At 39.9% G+C, this 23,571-nt stretch overlaps 1 protein-coding gene and 1 long non-coding RNA gene across 8 annotated transcripts in view; one reads left to right on the top strand and one right to left on the bottom strand.

Annotated features, from left to right (window-relative positions):
* Positions 1–2,236: 2,236 nt before the first annotated feature.
* LOC108640114 lies at positions 2,237–20,972 on the top strand. 3 transcript variants are annotated; one of them, XR_003915886.1, is made up of 8 exons: positions 2,237–2,331; positions 5,255–5,337; positions 9,129–9,276; positions 9,944–10,052; positions 10,691–10,837; positions 11,673–11,747; positions 12,570–12,621; positions 20,626–20,972. It is a non-coding gene; the product is annotated as an uncharacterized LOC108640114 (long non-coding RNA). The 3 variants fall into 3 exon arrangements; XR_001920943.2 differs by lacking the exon at positions 2,237–2,331 and adding an exon at positions 2,719–2,982; XR_001920944.2 differs by lacking the exons at positions 2,237–2,331; positions 9,944–10,052 and adding an exon at positions 2,719–2,982.
* Positions 9,432–23,571, bottom strand: part of TFDP2 (transcription factor Dp-2) — a 35,130-nt gene continuing 20,990 nt past the window's right edge. For 2 of the 5 annotated variants that reach the window (XM_018074988.3, XM_018074991.3), the window contains 6 exons: positions 23,202–23,348; positions 21,066–21,134; positions 20,329–20,480; positions 17,148–17,314; positions 11,352–11,457; positions 9,432–10,489 (listed from right to left, as the gene is read on the bottom strand). In XM_018074988.3, coding sequence (XP_017930477.3) covers positions 10,321–10,489; positions 11,352–11,457; positions 17,148–17,314; positions 20,329–20,480; positions 21,066–21,134; positions 23,202–23,348 — 810 coding nt within the window. In that variant the 3' untranslated portion in view covers positions 9,432–10,320. Of the gene's footprint in view, positions 10,490–11,351; positions 11,458–14,852; positions 14,873–17,147; positions 17,315–20,328; positions 20,481–21,065; positions 21,135–23,201; positions 23,349–23,571 lie in introns of those variants that run through there. The other 3 variants (XM_018074990.3, XM_008925342.4, XM_018074992.3) reach the window with 2 other exon arrangements.

Here is a 23,571-nt window from a genome sequence, read left to right as displayed (position 1 = left end):
CTTATAGAAAGGTGGATTTAGCTGCTGTTTGCCTCCAAGTTCCCGGTCTGTTCGGGCCCCTTGGAGGGGAGGGTTCTATGCCCCATTTCCTTTGGCCGGAGCCGCCCCTGCGGCCGGTACCGGGTGAGTGGGCGGTAGGCGCGGGGCCCTCTCACGGCGGGCGGAGCGCCGGTACGGCGCCGGAGGGACGGGGACTCGGGGACAGGGACAGGAGACAGGGGCTGCCCACCGCCGGCCCTCGTTCAGGCCGGCGACCTTCAGCAGGGTGTGGATGTGAGGGCGGTGGCAGGGGCCCGGCGGTGCCGCCTGGCTCGGCGCCGCAGGGTCCTGTGGGGCCGGGCGGGGGAAGGCGCTCGGAACCTGCGGGGTCCGGTGGTAGTGCCGCAGGGTAGGGCGCAGGAGGGCAGACCCGGCCGGGTTTCTGGGGAAGCACGGAGCGAAAAAACACGGGTGAGTGGTGGGGGGCCCTTTTTTTTTATTTTTGGGCCACCCGGCAGGACAGCGCGCCGTGCCTCTGCTCTGGGGCTGTGAGCTGCCTTTCACCCTGCCGTGGTGAGCTGGGCTGGCTGGGGCGTTCACACCCTGCCTCACCTTGCAGGGACTTGCCGTGGTCCGTGCCCTCAGCCCGGGCCTGCGCTGAGGGCTCTGCGTGCTCTCTGAATCTCACTCTGCAAAGCCGCAGGCAGGAATTGTGCACAGGTCAATGCTAGGACATTGTCGTGGGCTTTACTCGTTTGAAATGGTTTTTAACTGCTGGATGTGCCAAGACATTTATGTCCTTGTGGTGCTTATTTATTAAAAATAACTATCTTACTTGTGCCAGCAGCATGTAAAAATGCAATATGCTGCTTTAACATAATATGGTGTTAAATGGAATTTCTGTTATTTAATATTTGAAAACTATTGCTCAGATAATGGTGATAGATTAGTTAAATCTAATATTTGTATGTTGTCATTGCTGCATAATGTGAACTTTAATGTCAAAATGATGAAAACTTGGGTTAGCAATGGTCATTTGAACCAAAGGAGGATATTGGTTGTGTGGTTTCATGTCTTGCAAAATGGTGCTTAGATAATTTTGTCATTTTGTAGCTCTGTTTGCTGCCTTACGCTGAAGAACACACACCCTTCTGTTTGCCTACTTCTTCCTTTTGTTGTCATCTCATTGTTGCAGGCTTTTATATCACTTCCTGCTCGGCTCTGCCTGGGACAATGGTTTTCAGTTTTTTAATGGGTCTGTGAGTTCTCTCAGTGGCTGCTGAGGGATTCTTGAAAGGTTACAAAACCAAGCCTGCAGTGGGTTATCCGGGGGCAGCTGTAGGACCCAGCAGGCAGCAATGCAAACCCTTCAGCAACGTGCAGGTTTTTTAGTCTGACAGACTTGTTCTAGCCATTGTGACAGAGGAGGGGTTCTGTGAAATGTATAGGAAAGTTTCTTCTGTTTTGTTACCCCTGAACAGTGGTTTCAGCATGGGGACAGTCCCACGGACACGAGGTTTTTCAGCCTTTTCAGTGCTTTACAGTCAGAGCAGCAGAACAGGGTTTGGTGTTAGGCAGGACCCCCCAGAGCAGAGCCAGGTCCCTCCCAGGCAGGCGAAGGACGGTGCTGGAGCTGAGCTGCGTTCAGGAGCAACCTACACGGATCACAGGGAGCCAGGGACAGCACTCGTGACAGGGCACTGTGACAGTGAAGTATTGTTCACATCGATCTCCTATCCTACACTTGGGGTTGAGACAAAGTTTAATGAATAATAAACCTACACAATTTGGGGGGGGGGTCTGGTTTCCCTGAATATTTTGAGATATTTTTGCTTTATAACAGAATGTGTGGAATTCAGCAAGATACAATTTTAAAGAGTGTTATTTTTAACCAGGAAAAATACTTGTTGTAGCACAGAATAGCACTTGATGCTGCAGCAGTTGCCATCACTTAGGAAACACAGATTTATTGATGTGAAGAAAAGCACAAACCAGTGTGTATGATGCTGTCTGGTTGGACAGTCAAACAAATTCTAACCAAAAGCATTTGTAATTTCAGAGAGTGTTATTTGCAGACTCCTCCATTCTTAGGGATCCATGCCGAGTACTTCTTCCTTAGAAGAAGAAAGATGAAAAGAGCTTTTATGCTCTCAATATTCTCTCAGTTGCTGTGTTGGGTTCTTGGGGAGGAGATCCCCAGGTGAAAACAAAGCACAAAGAAATAATGTAGCTTACCACAAAAACCTCTCCTTTTAGTTTTTTTAGAGGAGAATATTCCAAGCAGCTTCACCATCAGTTTAATGTTTCAGAATCATTCTGGTAGCAACTTATGCAGTGCTGACACAAAAGAAGGTACAGATTCTTAAAATTTTTTTTTTAATAAGCATAAATAAGTCATTAATATCTCAATTGCTGAGATAAAGATTGTATCCTCTCATCTCTTCAGTTTCTTTCCTATGAAAAAGACATTGCAGGAGTTTTTATTTGCCAAATCTGTTAATGAAAATGCCTTCCCAAATATACCAATGCATTTCAGTGAAAGGGGCCTGTGATAGTTTCTGTTTATTACAGAAGAATGAACTCATGGTTTTGCAGTCTTCTGCTATTGTCTTTAACCTTTACTTTCAGCTGGTTTGAGTTTAAGAATAGTGAGTCGTGGGTCTTCTGTGCACATGGGGAAAAACAAGCACTGTGACATTACTCGGTGTTTTCATGTTTGGCAGAGTTGGAAAACCAGCACAGAGGATGAAGAGGAACTGTATTTAATGCTACTTAAGTTAGTCTGATTTGGATTCTTGCTACCAAAATATGAGGAAAGGGTTTAGCAGGATATAAGTTCAGTCTATAGGTGTTTGAAGGGTGTTCACAGGATTTGGCCTGAGACATGGGGAGCACCCAGAGGACTGGAGTACAGCGTGCTGAGGAAACACTTCCATAGGAGGAGCAAAGCCTGTGTGAAATGTGCCTTCAGCTGGACATGGAAACTGCTGAGCTGTTTCTGAGGTACTTGGAATACTCTTAGACTGGGTGCTTATCTTGAATAGAGAGGGACAATAATATCCCTAAGAATTTTGTGAGTTATCAAAATGGAACAATTTCCAAACTCTGGCATCTCTCCCTGGATAATGAACCTACTGAGGATGCAATGGCTAGATTTTGATATTTATTTCAAAACCAAAGCATGCAATATTTCCTATGTGAAACAGGGTGGTGTTTTTTTTTTTATAAGGTACATACTGTCAGCATTAACCTTGTGCAACCTTTTTCTGCAGTGTTTTTCTCAAAAACAAGCCCAATCCTGTTGCCTTGAAAGTCTTTTATTCAGTTCTTCTACAGTTAAGCTTTACATTTCTGTTCACAGACAACTGGATGTTTTTCTCCAAAGCACACACAACTTTCACCTCAGTCAGACTGTCTGCTCCCCACCCCCATTTTGCAATGTACAATTCCCACTTGCAGCATTTTCAGTAAACATGGGATCAATTGAGTATACAGAAAAAGCTTCTATAAAATTTCCATTAAAAAAATAACAAGTTTTTATTTACAATGTGTTTTCTACTACAAAGTAATATTTCCTATTGGTTCAAATATACTATTTGCTAATGCCAGTGTTCCTATTAGGAAAGTAAAACTTTGTATATGCATTTCTCTTTATATCTTTATCAGTGTTTAAAGCACATAAAATACTACCACATTTTTTTTTACACTACTCCTAGCCATGTACAATGTGGTAGTAGAAATTAACACTATTTGATCAGGACAAAAAAAAATCAGCATAGCTTAATAGCAGACTTTCTGCAAAAATAAAACTTTAGCTTATAATTTATAGGTATTTGCAAAGAAAGAAATCTATGGAGAATTGAAAAATTAAAATGAATGGGCAACTTGGACTTTCCTGAAGTCACAGGAGTTTAATACAAGAAAAGGAAGAAAAATTTCCACCGAAGGGTTCATGTGATGCTTTGTGTTGGGAGAAGGGGAGAGCAAGATGAGTAGATTAAAAAATTATTAGAATTTCAAATCTCAAATAGTTAGCATCCTTATATTGGATTTGTCTCTTCCCACCCACCACGTTTACAAACCCTACTTTGAGTTCAGTGTTGAAGGAGGTCATAAAACAGCTTTGTCCATGACTGGCCTCATTCTTAAAAAAAAAAATAAATTAAGTTTTATTTAATTAAAAATTTAATGGACTTTCAAGTGGTTTCTCCATTTAAACATAAAAAGGAAGCATCTCTACAACTCACTTCCATGTAGAATACAGTGGATATTCAAAAGTGCTCCTGTGGGGGGGCGGAGGGACGGCCCTGCCTTTGGCGTGTTGCAGCAGCTCCGCAACAGGGGCTGAGGCACAGGAGCATTCCCTCACTGCCAGGGCACTCAGCGACTGCCAGAGCACCCCCAGTGCCAACAGACAGACTGGTGCAAAGCTCTGCCTCTACTTGCTGCTTACTCCTGATGCCGTGTAGGATATGCAAACACAGAGGCTGCTGCCTTGGTCCCGCGGCATTGTTTGCAGTCAGGGCCTGAGGAACAAGGACAAACTCATACCCGACTTCTTACAGGTTTGCTCAAAGTAGGATTAACTTTTTCACAGTAGGTGCTTGTGAGATACAGTGTCATAACATTTGCATATACTTCTCTGAAGTATTTCTCATATATACAGCCTGGCCTTTAAGACAAGGGAACGTGCCAGAAACTTGTATGCTGGGTTGTGATTCAGCTGGTGTTTTCCCGGGGAAATTCTGGGAGATCCACTTAATCCCTGCATTAGCACAACCAACTCTACTAATTGTTAAAGCTACATTAGCAATTTAACAAACCCACTAAAAAGCCTGGAGAGTGATTTTGTGGACTTCCTATTTTCTGATCAATGTTTTAACTTTTGTGGCTGTGACCTGAAAATGTCATCAGGAAGGGCTGTGGATATGGTGTTTTTCCCTCTGGCTGCCTGCCTCGTACAGGGGAGCCATTGCTGCTTCATGGACAGCACAAGAGCCAGGCAGTGCTGGGGATGGATGTCTCTGTTTCACTCAGCCTGGATAATGAGAAGAGGCTAAACTAACTCACTGTTAAAGACTCATTTTGTCTCAGAAAAAGTTTCTGCATAGATGAGTTTGATTTGCATCTCCAACTGGATGTAAATTTTACATAGCTGTATCCTACTATCCCATGGTGTCCATATATCTGAAGTGTCTGTGCCTGGAGAGTGTTGAGTACTTAAGAATGGCATTTAGAGAAGTCAGAAAGTTTAAGTAATTTCCACTAATTCTAGCCAATACAGAATACTAAGAAGAGGTGCAAGTTTGGGCTACTGGGAGGTTCCAGTATCTGCTAGGAATTATGGCCCTGAACCAGGTTAGTCTGCTTTTCTTCTCAGATAAATGAAGATGTATTTATCTGTTCCATATTGTTCCAAAGCAGGAGGCTTTTTCCTGGGATTCGGATGGTTAGATCTCGGATGTTACTTCTGCCCAAATCAGAGCAAGGGTTTTTGGTGGTCCTGCAGCTTATGTGGATGTCCTAAATGTTGGATTCTTGGGTACTGTCAAAAATATGGAAGCAGAAAGAAAACATTTTGGTTTTGGCTGCTCTCTGGGGTAGCCAGACAAGGTGGGAGTATGAAAGGTGTGAAGTGAGCGTGGAGTCTCTGAACAGCTGCGATCAACAGCCCCTGCAGTTGTTACTGTTGGGCTGTTTTAATGAGCATTCCCTCCCCTCACTGGCAGTGCCAGCTGGGTGAGCGATCCAGGGATGCCAATCAGGCAATCAGGTTGGAGGAGCTGGCAGGTTCTTCTAGATGCAGCTCTACAGTGACTTGAAAGGATGGTAATCCTTAGCAGATAGAATGAACAACTGGGACTAACATTAGTTGTGGGTATTTTCTTGGCAATATACCTGGATCCAGGGGAGCAGAGTTGCTCACAGCCTCTTAAAAACACTCACCAGACTAAATTCTAACAGCTAAATAGGAAAAAGATAATCTGATTTGTTAAGTCTAAGGAATGAGAGCTTCAGGAAGTTTTATGGTATCAGGACTGGGTTATGTGAGCACCTGCCAGCAGAAAATTAACTATTTAGAGCTGTTCACATGCTCGTGTAGGTGTGTGATGGCCACAAATTCCAAATGATTCATTGGTGTATTGCTTGTAGACATAGGTCAGGATTCAAGAAGGAGCATATTCTAAAGAACAAAACCTCCATAAACAGGTCCTTAACCTTCCCCTGTTCCCCAGTAATGCTGCCAGAGGTACTGCTGAAGCACCTTCAGCCAAGGAGGCTGAAGCAGAAGGATGTCACCTCAAAGTATGGCTAACACTAGAATTTTGTAAATCACAAATTAAAAAAGCTCATGTAGTCTTTCCCCAGCTTCATTACATCTGGCTATTTAATATACACTGATGTCCCTGAGAGATTCTTGTAATGAAAATGAGGTGCATCAGGCAGAAAATAACTTGTTTTGGTCTGTCTTCTTTGTAGCATACCCTGTGGTTACTGGCTTTGTTTTAAATGAAACCAAACCCCAAACATCTTTAGCTCACTCTTCTCAATCAGCTGCCTGGATTATTTTCAGCTGAAAAGGGCCAGTTAATTATAAAAAGGATTATTGCCCAGAGTTCAAATGTAGTTAAGTTTTATCCATGCTCTTGAATTAAAATGGTGGATGTGGTCAGAAAAAAGAGAATTTGAGATTTAAAACCTTAACTGTGGAATTCTAAATTCAAGCAGCATTTCATTTATGAACTTGAAGGTCTTAGGGCTTTTTACATAATGTTACTCCAGGCTGACGTTGATCAGCAAAAGTCCTTCTGTGGGAATTCTTTGTACTGAGCAATTTCCAGCTGCTCAAAAGGATTAGGGGTATTTACAAGCTGTAGTTTAAAAAACTAAAACCCCTTAAACAAAATGGAAACATTTCCAGTGTGGATTGTGCTGGTTTTAATGACATTAGTCATTTAAGTTATACCTTCAGTTAACTGGTATCATTTGCTTAGATACACACACTTTCTGAGATGAGGTGGATTGTTGCCAATAATTCCAGTGTTAAAATGAGAAGGACTTTAATACAATTTTAAGAACCAAAATCCACAAACATTATGTCAGATTTCCACATAACAGAAAAATGCTGTCTCCTACTCATATTTTTTCCTCTAGTTAGTGGAGCGACAAGTTTTTCTAAGTCAAATTTAGATTTCTCAAGCACCACAGAGTAAGTCCAGGAATAAAGCTGAAATTTATGTTAAACAGGAGCTGCATGACAATTGAAATGTTAACCTTTTCTTATCAGAGATATCATCTAGTACCAGTTGCTGCTTGTTTCCTATCGATGAGTGCCAGGGGTATGGCATGAGACGGGAGAGGATGATGGTAACTGAACAGAAAATGGGAAAACCAGTCTTGCTCATGACCATTTTATTCTGGGAAGTGCTGCTGGCTCTCAGGGGAGGAAGGGCCTGTGTGTTGAAGCAGCTGAGCACAACCACTGCCACGAGCTGCATGGGAGCTGTGTGGTGAGTTAATATTCTCACCCCCCTTGTTACTCACAAGTGCTCAGTGCTCAAATCAGATACAATACCTGCATTTTGTGAGGTCTTGCATTTACCTATGTTGGTTTGTGGGGTTTGTGTGTGTGTTTTGTTTCTTTTTAAAATATGTCAGCTAAGATCAACAGGAATGACTGAAAGGCTTGTCTGAGATCATACATGAGTGACTATGGCTGGATAAGGCCCAAAATTCTCCTAGTTCCCAGACTTCAGTGTAGCCACAAGACCACAGTGAAGTTGAACTTCATCCTCTACTGGAACTTGGCACAAGGAAGCCCAAGGAAAGAATTTACTTTTGAAGTCTCTTCTAAATGTTGTAACTTGTTTTGTCCTTTGTATTCAACTAGTCCAGGAAAAATAACTTTTAAAGATTTGGTTCAACTGTCTAAATGAATGTTATGTGCTCCTAGAATTTTTATATTTTATCTTTGATAGCTTGAGGTTTGCCAGAAAGCAAGCAGCTGTGCAGTCTGCTGCTTTGAAGGGCACAGACATCAATGGAAGAAAGGTATCATTTAAGATCTTCCTCCCGTAAAGCAGAAAGCACACTGACTGCTAATAAAATACATTCCATTTCTGGGCAGGAAGCCTTTTTTTCCCAGGTTCTTATAGTTCAAAGTGCTGCTCTTTAGGACCTGTTTAGTGTTTTGTTGGTTTTAGTTTTTATACAGATCTTGAGTAGGAAGTGTGAATAAAGTGTAAAGTTAAATGTGCCCCTAATGTATTGCTGAGGGATAATTATTTAGAAGATGTTTCTCTTTAAGAGTTCCTTAGGATCCTGCACAAAGGTATCTTTAATCTGCCCTCTCCAATGACAGCTGACTGACAGTGCAGTTTTTGAAAAAGCAGTGGGTTTATAAGAATAAAAGTGATTATCTGTTTAAATCATGAAGCTGCAAATTCCATAATAACATGCCTGGAGTACCTGTTCTCCCCCTGTTTCCAAAGTGAGCTGCTTAGCTCAGGTGCATTGACTCTCTCAGCAAGAATATTACTTTTTATTTGTAAAGCTTTCCTTGGTACAGAGGTAGTGCTACAGATTTGGTCAAAGTGAGGTGGTGTAAAGCCCTCAGTCTGCTCTTGCCTGTGAGCCATGAGCACAGGATAGTCTTAACAGTCTTGCCCAGAGGATGAATAACATGGTAGGCATACAGGAATTCTTTTAATTTGTGCATTTGTAACTGAGCTGTGTAAGCTAGAGAGCTCTACTTGCTCAGCCAAGAGCTGTACTTACATACTGGTGCTGCCCTAACTGTACCTCAAGTGCAGGAGTTTGAACTATCCGTGAAAAGTTTCTGGATGCTTTAGTCTTTAATGTAAACATGCAGGTGTGCTTGTCTGCTCCTCGCAGTTCTGCCTGTCAGTGCTCAGGCAGGAACAGAGGGATGAGCTGCCTCCTCTCCCAACATAGTAACATTGCTGAGACAGCTATTACATACAGTATAAAAACTGGAAAGAAGTAACACTATTTTAAACTGCATTTACCTAATTAAAAATAGTTAACTTCTAGACTAGTTAAAAGCCTGGATGTTAGAACACCACGAGAAGAGTACATCTGCAGTGTATTGTGCACTGATATTGAAGTGGGTTTTTTTTTAAAAAAAGGCCTTTATGATTGGATGTGATGTTAGCTATGGAACACACAGCCTCCTGCTGCAAGTCTTATTCAACAGTTCAGATGGGATTTGTGTTGTGTAACTTGAGCCACAGATTATTTGAAGTGGTTTGATACAATTTTCAAAGGCGCATCAAGGTGAGTGCAACAGAAGTTAATGATAAGACAGTTCTTCTGTCATACATAATCCAAGCTGACTGGAATGCAAAACATGAATTGACATATTGTTGAAATTTTATTTTTTTCCTAAGAACCTCAGCCTATGACTTTAAAAAAAGTTATGTGACTTTGAAAGCACTGCCTTGAAAACACGCTGCCTGAGAGCCTTAACATGGTGGGAGGCTTTTTTGAAAAAAATCCAACACATGCTCTAACATCAAAGGGATTATATAAAGTTAGAACAGTAAAGAAGAAGCTACACTGGATACATTGTAATCTAGAAATACAATTTTTTTTTACTTGTTTTCCTTAAAAAAGCTGGTGCAGAGAATACTGGATTTTTCCTGACTGTTTTAATAATGGCTAAGAATATTCACTTATTTATAATAAATTAGGTCTGCAGTATAAATGAACATACGAACCTTTTATACTGTTACTTTTAGAGTATCTAAAATGGATTTAAACTATTTCAAGATCACTTGCAATTTGTAGTACTTTAAGAATCTTCTATACAGCAAGTTGAACAGAAAAAAAGCAAACATTTTAGTAGCCCCTTTTCCCTATAACCATTTTCATATAAGATAGTTTTAAATAGCTTTTTTAACGCATTTGCATGTGCTCTTCCTCCCCCTTTTTCTAAAGGCAGCACAGCCAAAAGACAATGCAAGAATTGGCATTTGCTGACTGACTCCGTTTTCTTCTCCATCTGGTAAAGACAAGGGGAAGACAGAGACTTAAGTCCCAAAATGGAAAAGGTAAACTTGGGGTTTGCTTTGCCAAATCTCTGAGAACTTTGTTCTTTTCCTCGGTTTTAGCTGATAAAACCCATTTTGCTCTGTCTCTACATGTCACTCTGTGTTCAGTTACAAAAAGTTTTTCAGTTATGAATAAGTTGATTTTGAAGTGTCCATTTTGCTTCACTGAACACAGTGCAAAACAAGGCAAAAAACCAGTAAAATCCAAACAGGAACTCCCATTAAGAATATCTGAGCAGCATTTTGTATATTCCATTTTCTACTCTCCTCATTCTGGGGAGGAAGAATCCTCATCTTCATCCTCTTCATCTTCATCGTTGAAGGAGCAGGGCGTTTCCCCCCGGGACGCTGCGCTGCTGGACTGCTGACTGCTCAGGGCAATGAGCTGCCCAGTTGCTAAGGCCACTTCAGCATCCAGACACAGCCCTGCATTCTCACTATCAAAACAGAAATGGTCAAGTTTAGAGGGTTTCTCATAAAGTTTTAAGCCTTCTTTTTTGGCCTCAGCTTTTCCTTTAGTCAAAGAAATGCTGCCAACAAGGAAAAATCCAGAAGTGATACAGTGAAAACTGATAAACCATTGCAAAGTTGCATAGAAAAGATTATTGAGTCACTTTTTTTTTCCCATAAACAACTAGGAGAATTGCTCAAGCTGAAGAAATATTAAAGAAGAAGAAACCCATCAGTTTAGTCAATGCACGAAATGCAATGTGAAATGAAGCTATTAATGCTGTAATGAAGAACCTGTTCCAGAATAATCCTTATTTCCATTGTTTATGGTACAGGTAACCTCCAAGCAAAGTATGGCTGTTGAGATGTATTTTGGATTGGGTTTTTACTGGTAGTGGGTTTTTTTTTTATTTGGTTGTTTGTTTTTAATTTTAAATTATTAATAGACTTTGTGGACTAAACTTGTTTCGTGAGAGCTTAAGCAGTAGTGCATTTAGACACCAAACATTCTTTTGCATTCTGCAGAAATATTACCAGCCTTAAATCCACATGTAATTACCTATCTGTAGGCCATGCCCAGGCAGGAATTTAAGGTTAATCAAGAAAAAGGGCTCAAAGTGATTCTATTCTTAAGAAACATAGCTGGTATGTTCAAAATTCAAAGCATGTTGATTTGACCTTTCAAATATAATTATCAAGGAAGACAGAATTAGAGACTTTTTCACAATCAAAATCAACCATAATAAGAAAACATCTCAATTCATTCATGAAAGTGGTATGAAACAGGAGGTTACTGAAAGTACCACAAGGATATATAACTACCCTTGAATAAAAAATGATTTCATTTACCTTGATTTAGCATTGCAAGTGCCTCCAGCTGCCTCTAAGTGTGAAGCTACTTGTGCTGAACTTGAAAGTAACCCTTGGTTTATCCATGAAAATCCTGCAGACATATCTACAAGAAAGCATAACTGTATTTATGATAGCTATTTAAATTTTTTTCTTCCTTTTACAATCTTAAACTTTGCAGTTAGGATTCCATAGTTTAGTTTAGAAGGTACCAGTAGCTCAAGTTGGTTTTATGCTGTAGATGTGTCCTAGTTAATCAAGATGAACTTAACCCCTGTGTTTGTGGATGAACTCAAGCCTTGCATTGTTCCCCCCTCACAGTTATGCCTATTTCTCTGAAGCTTTTCCCCCTGTCTGAAGAGGATTCACCTGGCTGGCAGCCATATGGAGTCACAGGTACTGAAACAGGAGTTCTGGAGTCCTTCATGGGGACTTTCTGCTACAGACCAACCCTATGAAATGCCCCAGCAGCTCCTGCTCTGCTTGGTGAAGTTCAACTGCAACTGTATTTATTGGGCTGAGGTGCTGCAGTCGCCCAGGTGGGCTCTGTGTTGGCTGTGTGTGTTCTGGGGCCAAAGGCAGTTTCATCCTGGTGCCCTCCTGGCTGGCTGTGGTGCAGAAATGTTACCTAATCCTAATCCATCTGCCACAGACAGAGCTGGCTGTGGAAAGCACAGACCATGGCAAAGGTCTTGTGCCAAAAGTAGGGAAGAGAAAGCCTGTTGTACACTGTATGTGTGACATGTAAGGCTCTCTCCTCTCTGGGGATAGGAAGTGTTAGGGTTAAGACCATTAAAATGGTCTTGCAATAATGCTGAATTTCTTCAGGTAATTTGTTAAAAGCCCCCTGAGGGCCCTGAACAGGTAACTTACAACCCTCATAGCACTTGTTTTCAAATTCCCTAACAAGTAATGCCTGTCAGTTGTTTCCAATTACGCACATTTCTGCCAAGAGAATCAGCAAAACAAGTCCATTGACCCAATTACACTTGTGGGATTTTTTTGGGGGGGAGGTTGTTTTTAATTTGTTTCTTAGATAAGGTATTTCTATTGACCTGCCTGAATTCCACCTAAACACAAAGTTAACATCAAAACAGTTACCAAGACTGTCTAGTTCTTTTCCATGGTGCTTGCATGTGGTTCCAGCTGGATGCATTAACCAGGAGTCAGAGTCCTTACTATTAATTCTATTCCTAACGAAACGTCTGTTCTTTACAGCACAGTGGGATTGTACTGCTCATATTTATCTGGAATTGTTCTCTAAGAGCAGGTAAGAGGAATAATTAAATGTGTTTGTTACATACACGTTCTCATTTGTCCTTCTACATTCTTGTTAGGCTTTGGTTCCTTGGGATTTGGCAGTGTGCTGCCTAGGACAGGCAGACACAGCCCTGTAAAACTGGCTCACCATGTACTGGGATGGATCCACAGGCTACCTTGTGCTGTGGAAACCTGTTAGCAGCTGGGTATTAATGACATGTCACAAAGCAAGGCTAGCAAGAGTGGTGTCCCTGCCAGCAGCCCTTGGAACGTGACAGCAAACATTAATAAGTGGCAGTTTTAGGGTGATCTATGGAGGACAGAATAGATGAGGATAGTTAAATGAGGACACAGCTGGATGGCTTTCACTAAGATTGCCCTAAATGTAGGTTTGATGTTACAGAGAACATGTTCTGACAGCTTCCTCCTATCTTTGCAGGAGGAGGCTAAGCCATTTGGAATGACTGCATTGTATTTAGATTAACAGAGATGTATCACAGTGTTGTTTCCTGGTATTATGAAGGAGTGTACCTGTGTGTACATGCTTAATATTCCAGAAGAATAACAAGACACTGCTGGTAATCTTGTGGTTTATTAACATTTTTGGATAAGAGCAAGGTAAAAGAAAGTGTGGGTTTTGCACAAGGCAGAAAGGTGGTTCATAGATGCATATCCCTGCCTTGTATTTTCATTGCCTTACATTTCTAAATTCTATTTTTCAGTGGGCTCTGGGGAGCCAGGGAAAAAAGGAAGTTTGTGAAAGACAGGGAGTTGAAGCCATTTCCAGTATAGAAAAGTCTGTCAAAATAGAAATCTGCCTACAATGAAAGACTTATTTCTTCTAGCAGAGTAGCTCAATTACTAATAGCTCCACTTAGGAACCAGGGAAAGCAGCTTGGAAAAACCTTCCTGAAGTCCAGTCTAAGAGTGGCATTCTTATTATGAACTAGGCATATCTTGCAGCAGATACCCTTGGTAGAAATTTGTACTTTCCATGAGAAGGCTCTAAAGCAACACTCTGAGCAGCTTTAGTAGTTACTGTACAAGTGCTGCATAGGATTGTTGTTGATGGCTCAACAGACTCCTTCAGTCAGGGGGGTACTCTTGGCTCTGTAGTTCCAACTCCAGCCCATCTTCCAGTCAAGGCTTATTATACAGGTAAGTAGCAGAGCACTTCTTCATGCAGGGAAGAAAAAAGAAGTGTTGTAATCTAGAGGTCCTAAACTGCACCACTTTCTCTGCCCACTGCCTTAGTGGGATCCACAAAGTGGGATGCTGTTACTCCAACTGTTAGTGCCTCAGAACTTTTATTGCTTGCTTTTTTTAATCTGTAGTCTCATTTCTAGGAGTCAGGACTCAACTAACAAAGGCAGGACTTGGTTTTGCATTAACTGCCTGTAGTAGTATGTGCATGGCTCAAAAGGCACAGGATGTTACTCTGGATATGGTTCTACGAGTTCATGCTTGTCTCAGTGGTGTATTTCTGCTCATGCAGCAACCTCACTCCCTCCTTCACACTTAGCTGTTCTGGTTTGAGCCCTTGGCTGGAGAGTTCTACTGGTTTAATTGTCAGAAACTCCTCTGCCAGACAAAAAGCCTGTAGTTTAGTACCCAGAACCAGCTCAGGAAGAGCACACAGGAAAGTACCTGGCTCAGAATGAAATGGGCAGGAATGTGTAACTAGGACTGGGACCCTGGAATGCATCTTAAGCTGGTGCAAGTATCCTGTTTTAGACACTGTCAGTTAGGACAGTCAAGCAACAGAAAAGCATGTAACAAACAAATTTAAGATATACAGAATATATTACTCTGTGATGTTAATATGCCTTAGCTTTGGGTGATTTCAATGGCAGTCATACCTGGGGATCACACCAATGTAGTACTTAAAATGCATATTACAAAAGTGCAACACTTTTTTTGCTAAGACATCATGAAACTGATAGCAAACCTAGAAGACACTACTTTTAAAATTTGGGCACTTGAAGAATGGCTAAAATACATGATCCTCCTGAAAAGAAAATACACTAATAAGGTTTTGATGCACACATTATCAGTTCAGCAATTCCAAGCAATTTATTTGGCTGTTTAATGCAAATAGAAAGTTATTTCTTTTCAAAGCTGAGATGGTCCAAGGTTTTTTGTCTATTTTAAGTTTCTTTAATCTAACTGGTTTAGACTTGGATTCTTCCAACTGCTCTTTAAGTTCTACTGGCAAGCATCACAGTACAAACTATTGTTAGTGTTTGGAAGTCAGGAATTATCTGAAAAAATGACCAGGCAAAGGTCAAACTAACATTGCACAGGAAATTACTTACCTACTTAGACATATTAGAACAGGACTGGCTTCTACAGCAGCTGAGTTCATGGAGTGACTACTGTGATTGTAATAAATCTTGATCACAATAAATTTACTTGGGGAATAAATAGGAGACCTTGATTTGTTTTTCCTGTGTAGTAGTAACTGAAGCCAATCTAGTTAAAAGGGCCATCATGACAGCTGTAGAAGTAACCATGGATTCTAGAAACCAGTGTGGGCCCTTTTATTTCACTACTCCTGCAGTGTAAGAAACAATGTTTAAAGACTCCCAAGGTTAAAATGGAAAGTTACACTTAACCAAAAATAAATAAGCAAGCAAATGCTGGATTTTCAGGTACTGTGCAAAACATTTCAGTCTGTTTCCCTTATTTGTCACTTACTGCCATTAGAAACCACTACTGTGCAATTCATATCTTAGCTGTAGATTAGTGTTGTGTAATTAAGTGGCAAACAACAGACAGAAGAAGCCTTTAAAATAAATGTCCATGTGCTGGTAGCAGCACCTCTGGGTTCATTTTTTCAGAGGCTGAAACAGCTGAATGTAACCCACATCTGGATGTGACCCATTGCCTCAATGCAATTTGAGTGAAAAATAAAACCAATGCATTTCCTGTGAATTAAAGGCTCTATGGGTTCCTGGCTGCTGGTCTGCTACCAGGGAAATACTCAGTAAATAGTGTAATGACACAGGGGTTTGTGCAAATGTAAAAAACCATTCTGTTCTCTGAAGGTAAATTAACACAGGCTTAAAATTAAAAAGAAATTTTAGTTTGATCCTGGACACGTGGGAGCAATTAAGTAACTTAAGCATTGCAACACTATTAAAAAGATGTGGGTTCTACTCCTTTCCCCTCTCTTACGTTGCTGATGGTAAATAATTTTTAGTTGAAAGAATCTGCAAGGAACAAATCAAGATTTCTTTCAACTTCTCTTTTTGGTACCAGTGGTGTCTTATAAAGACTTGGAGTGTATTTTCAAAATTGATCAAAATTAAAATATGAAATCTTAGTTTTAAAATGCACAGGACAAGAGGACCAGGAAAACACAAACAAGTGTTGATAAACGTAAGCATGTTTGAAGTAGTTTGAAATGTTAAGCTATTTAAAGTGTACTAATTTTACTGAATGTAAGTGAATTTAAGTTATATCCACCAGTGTTCTGACATCACAAATTTTAAGGAATTGTTTCATTCTTAATTCTTTCACACAGTTAAATCAAGAATACAAAAACATGTGTTCAACTTCCTGACCACTTAACTATATTTCTCTTGGCAAACAAAATGGCCTTTTCTTTTTAGTATAAAGCTTGCATTTTAAAGATCTTGACATGAAGATTAAATATTGCCAACTGAAGGAAATAAATTTTAGGAAAGTTTTAAAAAAATTAAGTGAAATGTTTGAGGTTTCCAACCTTCCTGTGAAAGACACAGTTTTATACTACTGCAGTTTAAATAAGACCAGAGAAGTCAGGGCAATAGCTTTGTTCCCTTTGCTCACAAACCAAGGTCTGTACACAGGAATTCATTGGGTAACACTTCCTTTACAGATAAAGTCCCTCCAGAAACCTGAGAAAATGCTGGGCTAAGTTCAAGCTGTGGGTAGAGCAACAAGAACACACTCTGACAATAACTAAAGGAAGTGATGACAAATTTTAGCAGCTCTAGTCCAGTGATGCAACACTGAGTGAGTTCTAGGTTTGAGTCTGTTTAAGCATGACCAGTTCTAACAGGGGAGGTAAAAGCCTCTGCATGGGACTCCTGTCCCAAAGCCTTCAGAGCCTCTTGATTTATTTAGAGCTCAGTTCTCAGATGGCATCTGCTGGCACCTGAGGGATTACACTAAACCCGTTCCAGATGCTCTTTTTCTCTCCTTTTCCTCAACTTGGGAGGAGCTGCCTTCTTCCAGTTTGCTCCTCCATACATCCAGTTACTCAAAATTAATACTAATGCATGAAAATCTGTTCTTGGTATCAATTTAGTTATTTAAGAAATATTTTCTTCATAATGAAGCTCGCTTAGAAGTTTGTTGTTATAAATCAGTGTGAATTAAATTTACAGGACAACTGTGATATAGCTTCCAGAATTAACAGCAAAACAACTGGTTCATATACCAACCCTACTAGGTCCCATAAAACTTAGATTAATATAATTAAATTTGCTTCAGTTAACCAAGGTTATGGATTTGATCCGGAACAACATTTAAAAGTCCCATCTAACTTACCTGTGATATAGCCTTCTAAAGCTTTTGGCACCAGTGATTTTGCAGTTCTTAGGTCCTCAGCTGAGCACTTGCCTGCTTCGAGCCCAAAGGACATTCCCATTCTCTTCAGCACCTCACTGTCATCATGAATCTCGAAAGTGTTATCGAAATTAAAGAGGTATTCAAATCTGCATGTAAAAAATTAAAAGTGAGATGATTTTGAAAAGAGCACAGCTGTGCTTTTCTTGCTTATTCTTTGTTTTTTTGGTATGCACTGAGGTAAGTGTCTAGATTCTTCATTTTCTGTAAAGGGTCCTTAGGGAAAGAGAACTGCACCAAATGCTTTCTCTCTCCTGCCTACAGGGTTTAAAATGGCACTTTCTCAATTAAAGTAATTTCACCACTGCAGGAAGAAAGTCTAGAATTTTCAATCTCATTAAGTAGTTTCAAAGGGGAAGAGGAAGACCTTATTAACATGAACCTTCACTTGCACTAAAGCCAATAGGGTCACCTGCAGCCCTGTCACCAAAATAACTATTTTGTTTTTGCTTTGTTTTACATTTCACTTTCCGTTCTACTGTGCAACACTCCTCCTGTGAACTGACCTATTTACCTTGGTATAATTTTGCTTTTTTGGATGCAGCTAGCAAAGCAGTCTGTTCAGTCCTAAACACACCACTTCTGCTGCAGGACTCTGAAAATGTTTTTGATTGCATATAAAAGTGGAAATTGTGGTAATTGTTTCACAAACTTAAGACAGCTTTAAGGAAAGCAGGGGCATCTAGACTGGCCTTAAGCTACAATCACAGGCTATTAAAAGCCTGGACTGTGCTGCTCCAGGCATCACATCATAAGGCTGGTTCCCAGTCCTTCATTTGCTGCTGACAAGACCTTTATCCCATCCATGAGATACAATCTCTGAAAGATAACTCACTGGTGGGTCTTCCACTTGCTCTCCAAGCTCATGTCACATGCCCATTTTCTTGACAGGCTTTTTTTCCTAATATTAGCTTTCCTATACCTGGAGCCAGTAAGCTGGGAAGTGTTACAGCTCTTGTGTCTGTGCACAGAATTTTCACTTGGTGCTATAATGCTTTGTGCTGGGTGCAATTGTCAGTTCCAGGCACCGTTTCTTTTACGATTCATCCTGTATTCCTTGTAAAATCTCTTGGTTTTGCACCTGTATTCCTTCCAGCATAACCACATTAAGAGGGTAAATGTGTCACTGTACCTTGGGACTTCTTGTGCCTCATCTTTTCAATATAATTTATAACTACTTCCTTTTTATCTGAAGACTTTGCTTTTCCTACTCCAACTTCAGAAGTGCCATTCCCAGTATGCTGCTTGGCACCCATCTACCTTCTCAAACTCTAAACAAAACTTGCCCAATAACCTCTCATTTTTATTTGGGAGAAATTTCATTCTGTTTTGGCTGGATAAAGCCTGTTCTTGCATAGGAAAAAGCTTAGAGGACCCAAACTTATGTGCCTCATGATACGACATCACCCTCATATGTACGACTTTTCCAAACAATTACTTTCCTTTAGAAGATCCTCTGTAAACACAATTTTGAGTAGCTAATGCTGTGAGCTTTGCTCTTCATGGGACTTACTCACATCAATGCTTTATATAAATGTTAGTTGGAGAAGAAAGAAAAATGAAAGCCCTTTAAAGAGTGGGCTGTGGGGACTGGAACCAAGTGCAGGGCAAGCACTCAAGCTGACCAGTAATGGAGTTAAGCAGCACAAATACTCTCCAATAAACTACAGGATGTGAATTCTCCAAACTGAGTGCCCACTTTTGCTAACTGCCTTATTAAACAGATCAAGGTAACAGTGCTTAAAACAGAGCAGATTCTGGCACTGTTTATCTACATATTGCTGCTGCCACTAATCAGTTGCACAAATAATAACCACAGTGGAAAGCTTGTTTAATTTGGGTGGTACACTCCATGACCTCCAGATGACAGTAATACCAAAGCAGGTTATATAAACTGAAGTATTGACAACTTAAATAATTTTGGTGTGCTCACTTTTAGTAGCAGCATTTTCATACAGTTGGAGGCTGTTACATGTGTGCTACACTGCCCTAGATCCCAGATGCCAGTTTAACCTCTGACAACTTCAAAGCAACAGTTCTGAAGTTTCAGTATGGAATTGTTCAACTTCTTAACAACTTCAAAGCTCAATATAGAGCCCTGTTCAAAAGAACTATATAGTGTGACTATAAAATAAGGGCATAATTATGCTAAACCAAAATTGATCCTAAAATTCCCAGCTTGGTGAATTGCAGTGCTGATGGGAGTATTCCAAAAGTTTTGTCACAGAATGTATTGGACTTCAGTCCAATTTTCTACAAAAATTCAACTTTTAATAGTATTGCTGTTTTGCATGTTGGTGCTTAGGTTACTAGAGCCTGTCTATTTTTGCTGCCTGACACAGTTCAGTCCAGGATTTGCACACCAAGAGTGAAATCTGTAATCTACAGTATTAAAGCAAAGCCAGCTATTCTCAGCTGATAAACTATTGTGATCCGATTACCTGTTAAAGTAACAGCACCTCACACTTCAGCCATATTTTCACAGGACGAAGAGCACCAGAATTATGTAGCTGGAATATTTTCAAATTAATATAAATGCAACTATAGCAGTTTGCATACAAAGACAGTCTTTCAAATTTCTATGTAATTTCCTTCAAAGAACTAAGTGCTCCTTTTTTGGTGCTAAAAGACACTTTCAAAGTTGTTATCATCACCTCCAGGATGTTACTTTTGTGTCACATGGATCACCTTTGTTTCTGACTGTGTACAGTTTTCTGGTATATGAAGAGTAAATATTCAGAAGCAGTACCATGGCTTCATGAAAAGGTGATGCTGTCCTGGTATACAGTTTCATTTGGTTATTTCTTCTGTGCAGTGGATGCTCTTTGAAATGTCAGCCTGAAGTGCCTTTCACAAAGTGACAGTTGACCTTTCTTAACTTGTAAAGCAGTGTTGATAAACTCATTCCTATTACTCCTGCAGTTGCATTAAATATTAAAAAACCCAAACCAAAACAACAAGCAACCCCATGGAGTGACAGTTGCAAATGTAAAATATAATAATTACTTTTAGTAAGCTAGAAAAATTTCCCTTGTTTGTTTTAAGAAAAATTCCAGTCTGTAAAGAAAATAAAATTGTAAAAATTGATTCCATAAACACTCACTTGTCACTTGATATGCTGCAGTCTATAATTGTTCTTTTGCTAGTGTTGACTATTAAGAAGGGCAGCTGTATTGTGGAGTTCAAAGATGGAGGGCCTTGATTTTGCTGTTCATTTTGCTGATTTCTTTGTACCAAGTTTTTAAATGCTATTTGCTGTAAAAAAAAAAAAAGATCACTGACAATAAAAGAGCAGACATCAGTGTTTCCAAGAAATGAAATGTCATAGGTCTTATTTACCAACTCTCAATACCTTATTTTGTCAAAAAGTAAGTTGTGGCCTGATTTTCTCTTTGCACAGTGAAGTTCACCAGGAACAGAAGTTAAAGGCAAATTTCTCACACATATCCTAATGACTATGTCCCACTCACACTCCCTGGAGAAGAAACAATAAAGGAGCACTAAAGCTTCCCCATTCCTTTGGAAAGGGCACTGGAGTCCGAGGTCTTCTCTGGTACTTTTTAAGCATTATTACCTCAGACTAGGAGCTCGTTACACTGAAACAAAAGTTAACAAAAATCCCCCCTCTTCCCATGATCTGTATTCTCTTTCCCCTCTCTTTTATCACCCACTTCTCTCTCTAAAGAACTAGTTTTGAAATTCTTCTCTGGAAGTTATTAAACAGGTGCTGTTTTTGACACCACTCACTGTCTACTGATTTCTTATATCAGACTGCATCTGTATGAAAAAGTGTGGGTTTAGGAAATGTACTTTCATTTATAGAAAAAAAATTAAATATACCTGCAGCAGCAGTTCTTGCAGTTGGGCTCGCTTCTGTTTTATCCTTTCAATCCGCTTCTGTTTCTCTATCTTAAAAGATAAATGTAAATGCATCAAGATATTTCCTTAGTTACCTCATCTGTTCCACTCTGCAAACTGAAAGGCTTTCTTTGAAAACGGGGGGAATTGCCTGCTCATATGAGTTTCTCCAGTAAACAGGTCTGTCAAACGGTAATTTCTTTCTTTGTCAACAATTTTAACTCCAGTAAGGAATTAATTATTACAAGAGACTATTATCTCCCCACCCATTGCTCTTCTGTACTGTGAACTGAGAGCCAATTAGCACCAAATCAAACACTTGCTCGAGGGGGTGCTTTGGGGGGGGTGCTTTGGGGTTTGTGGTTTTTATTTTCGGGGTTTTTTTTCCTTCTGCCCTCCACTCTTTGGCAGTTGTGCACGTCCCACTGTTCTAACTGCAACCTACTAGACATAAATGTTTGGAGGCTGGGCTCAGGATCATCACCTCCACCTTTCCACTGACCTCTTTTTGTTTGAGACTCAATTAAACTCACAAGATTGCAGCAACAAATCTCGTGATTACCTCTACCCCAAAAAGGGGGTAGAGGTAACATTTTCTGTATGAGCACAGAATCCTTCTCTTGCAAGAGTTTTGTTAATGGCAGAATACGAGAGAACTGGACAAGTGTCATCATGGTTACAAGGGGTTCTTCCTCATCCTGTTGGTGCCAGCACTGTATCATTGCTCCCCAAAATATTAAACCCTTAAATTACCTCTTCATTCAACCACTGAAAATAAATGATGCAGTCTTTTAAAACTCAGCTGGCCCAACCCCCCCGTTCTATTTATGGTGTTGCTCTGTGGTGGTTCCCTCCTCACACACTTCAATGTTTAAAATGCTTCCTACAGAGCACAATAAATGACTTTTTTTCTGGGATTCTTAAAACCAATAAACAGTGCAGATATCATTTAGGCATGGTTTCTATATAACAATTTTTTTGTACTGGTAATCTTATTAGGATTTACACTGTAAGAAGAGTTGGCAACTTGTACAGCTTTAAAAGCAAAATTAATTCTGATTTTCACACCATAAAAATGTAGCTGTATTTTACATTCTCTTCTATTATGTCAGAGGAAGTAATGTTTTTAAAAAAAATATGCCTGGCTTCCATTTTGTGCATATGTAATTAGAGCCTGAAACAGTGAATCACATATGATCATTGAAGATAACACAAGTTCTATATTTGTAACAATAACCTATATTGAAGAGAATGCATTCACATGAATGTATGCAAAGGGTAAATTTACCCATAATTTAAAGAACCCACCCTGGAGTATAATTACTGAGCACATGCATTCTACTTGGGGAAGTGTATTTGCCAAGTGCTGTAATGGACAAGAACAGTAAAAGCTTTTCTATTACCACACCCAGAAAGACAATTGATGTAAATGACTGCACAAAAAGAGCTGTTCTGTACTGGAAAGGCACCACCCACCTCGTAAGATACCTACTGCACAAACATCACAAAGCTAGTAAATATTAAGATGTATTTGCAAACAGCCATTACAGCTCGCTGCAGTAAATACAGTGACTTGTGGTTTTATTTATAGCACATTTGGCCTGAAGGACAAGCAACATTTGTGCATATAAATTCTGGCATCCCTGCAAAAAACCACTGTAACTCTTAGCCTGCTGGAAAAATAATGGAAATAACTGATAAGTTAAACTTCTTTTTTGTTTTTCTGGCAGTTCATAACTAGTATTTGACACCCTAGCAGGAATTACTTTTCAATTTAATTTCCTTTGAATCATATTTCCAAGTACAGACATTAATAGAGAATTGGACTTCTATTCTTTTGACTTTCTTCTGGTTAATTCAAGCTATTACACCACTGTCCATTTTTGTTAGGTAAACAGCTTGGGGTTTAAAAAAACTTTATGTAACATATACTAAATAAACAAAGCTGAACTAAGCTTATCAAACATATCCTTTCAGTTTATTCCAATATCAAAAGTTGTATTTTCATAGTGTGCAAGAATCAGTTCCAAACTGAGAAAAAAACCCTCTTGTAAAGAAGAGCAACTCCATTATCACAACCTGGGAACTAAACAGAATTTCCCATGTACCTCCCCTTACCTCTAGATTCTGACATTCCTGAGCTGAGTTTGTAGGAAGGCCAATCCACCTGATTTCCTTCTTCTCCTTTGAAATGATGTTCATTGCCATCAGGACGTTGAGGGCGTCGTAAACTCTCCGTCTAATATTTTTCTGATCATAAGCCTGCTAAGAGAACAATTCAGCATTAATTACAGTGAAAGAATTAAAAAAGGAAAGACAATTGAGCACATCCTAGATATCTAGAAGATAAAATGCCAAAATAGCAGTTCAAGTCAGAGTGCTATTAAAATATGGTCCTTCACCTGTGCTACTCCTTGGATACCACATGAGCATGTCTGGCTACAGATGGAAGCTTCAGGCCTGCTGGAAGCATCTGTGCAGGAAATTC

This window comes from Manacus vitellinus, unplaced genomic scaffold (genome assembly GCF_001715985.3).
Source record: "Manacus vitellinus isolate BGI_N305 unplaced genomic scaffold, ASM171598v3 scaffold_29_pilon, whole genome shotgun sequence".
In the NCBI taxonomy this organism is placed as follows: Eukaryota; Metazoa; Chordata; class Aves; order Passeriformes; family Pipridae; genus Manacus; species Manacus vitellinus.
Note: the sequence above shows the minus strand (reverse complement) of the source record. Positions and strands in the feature narration are given on the sequence as shown.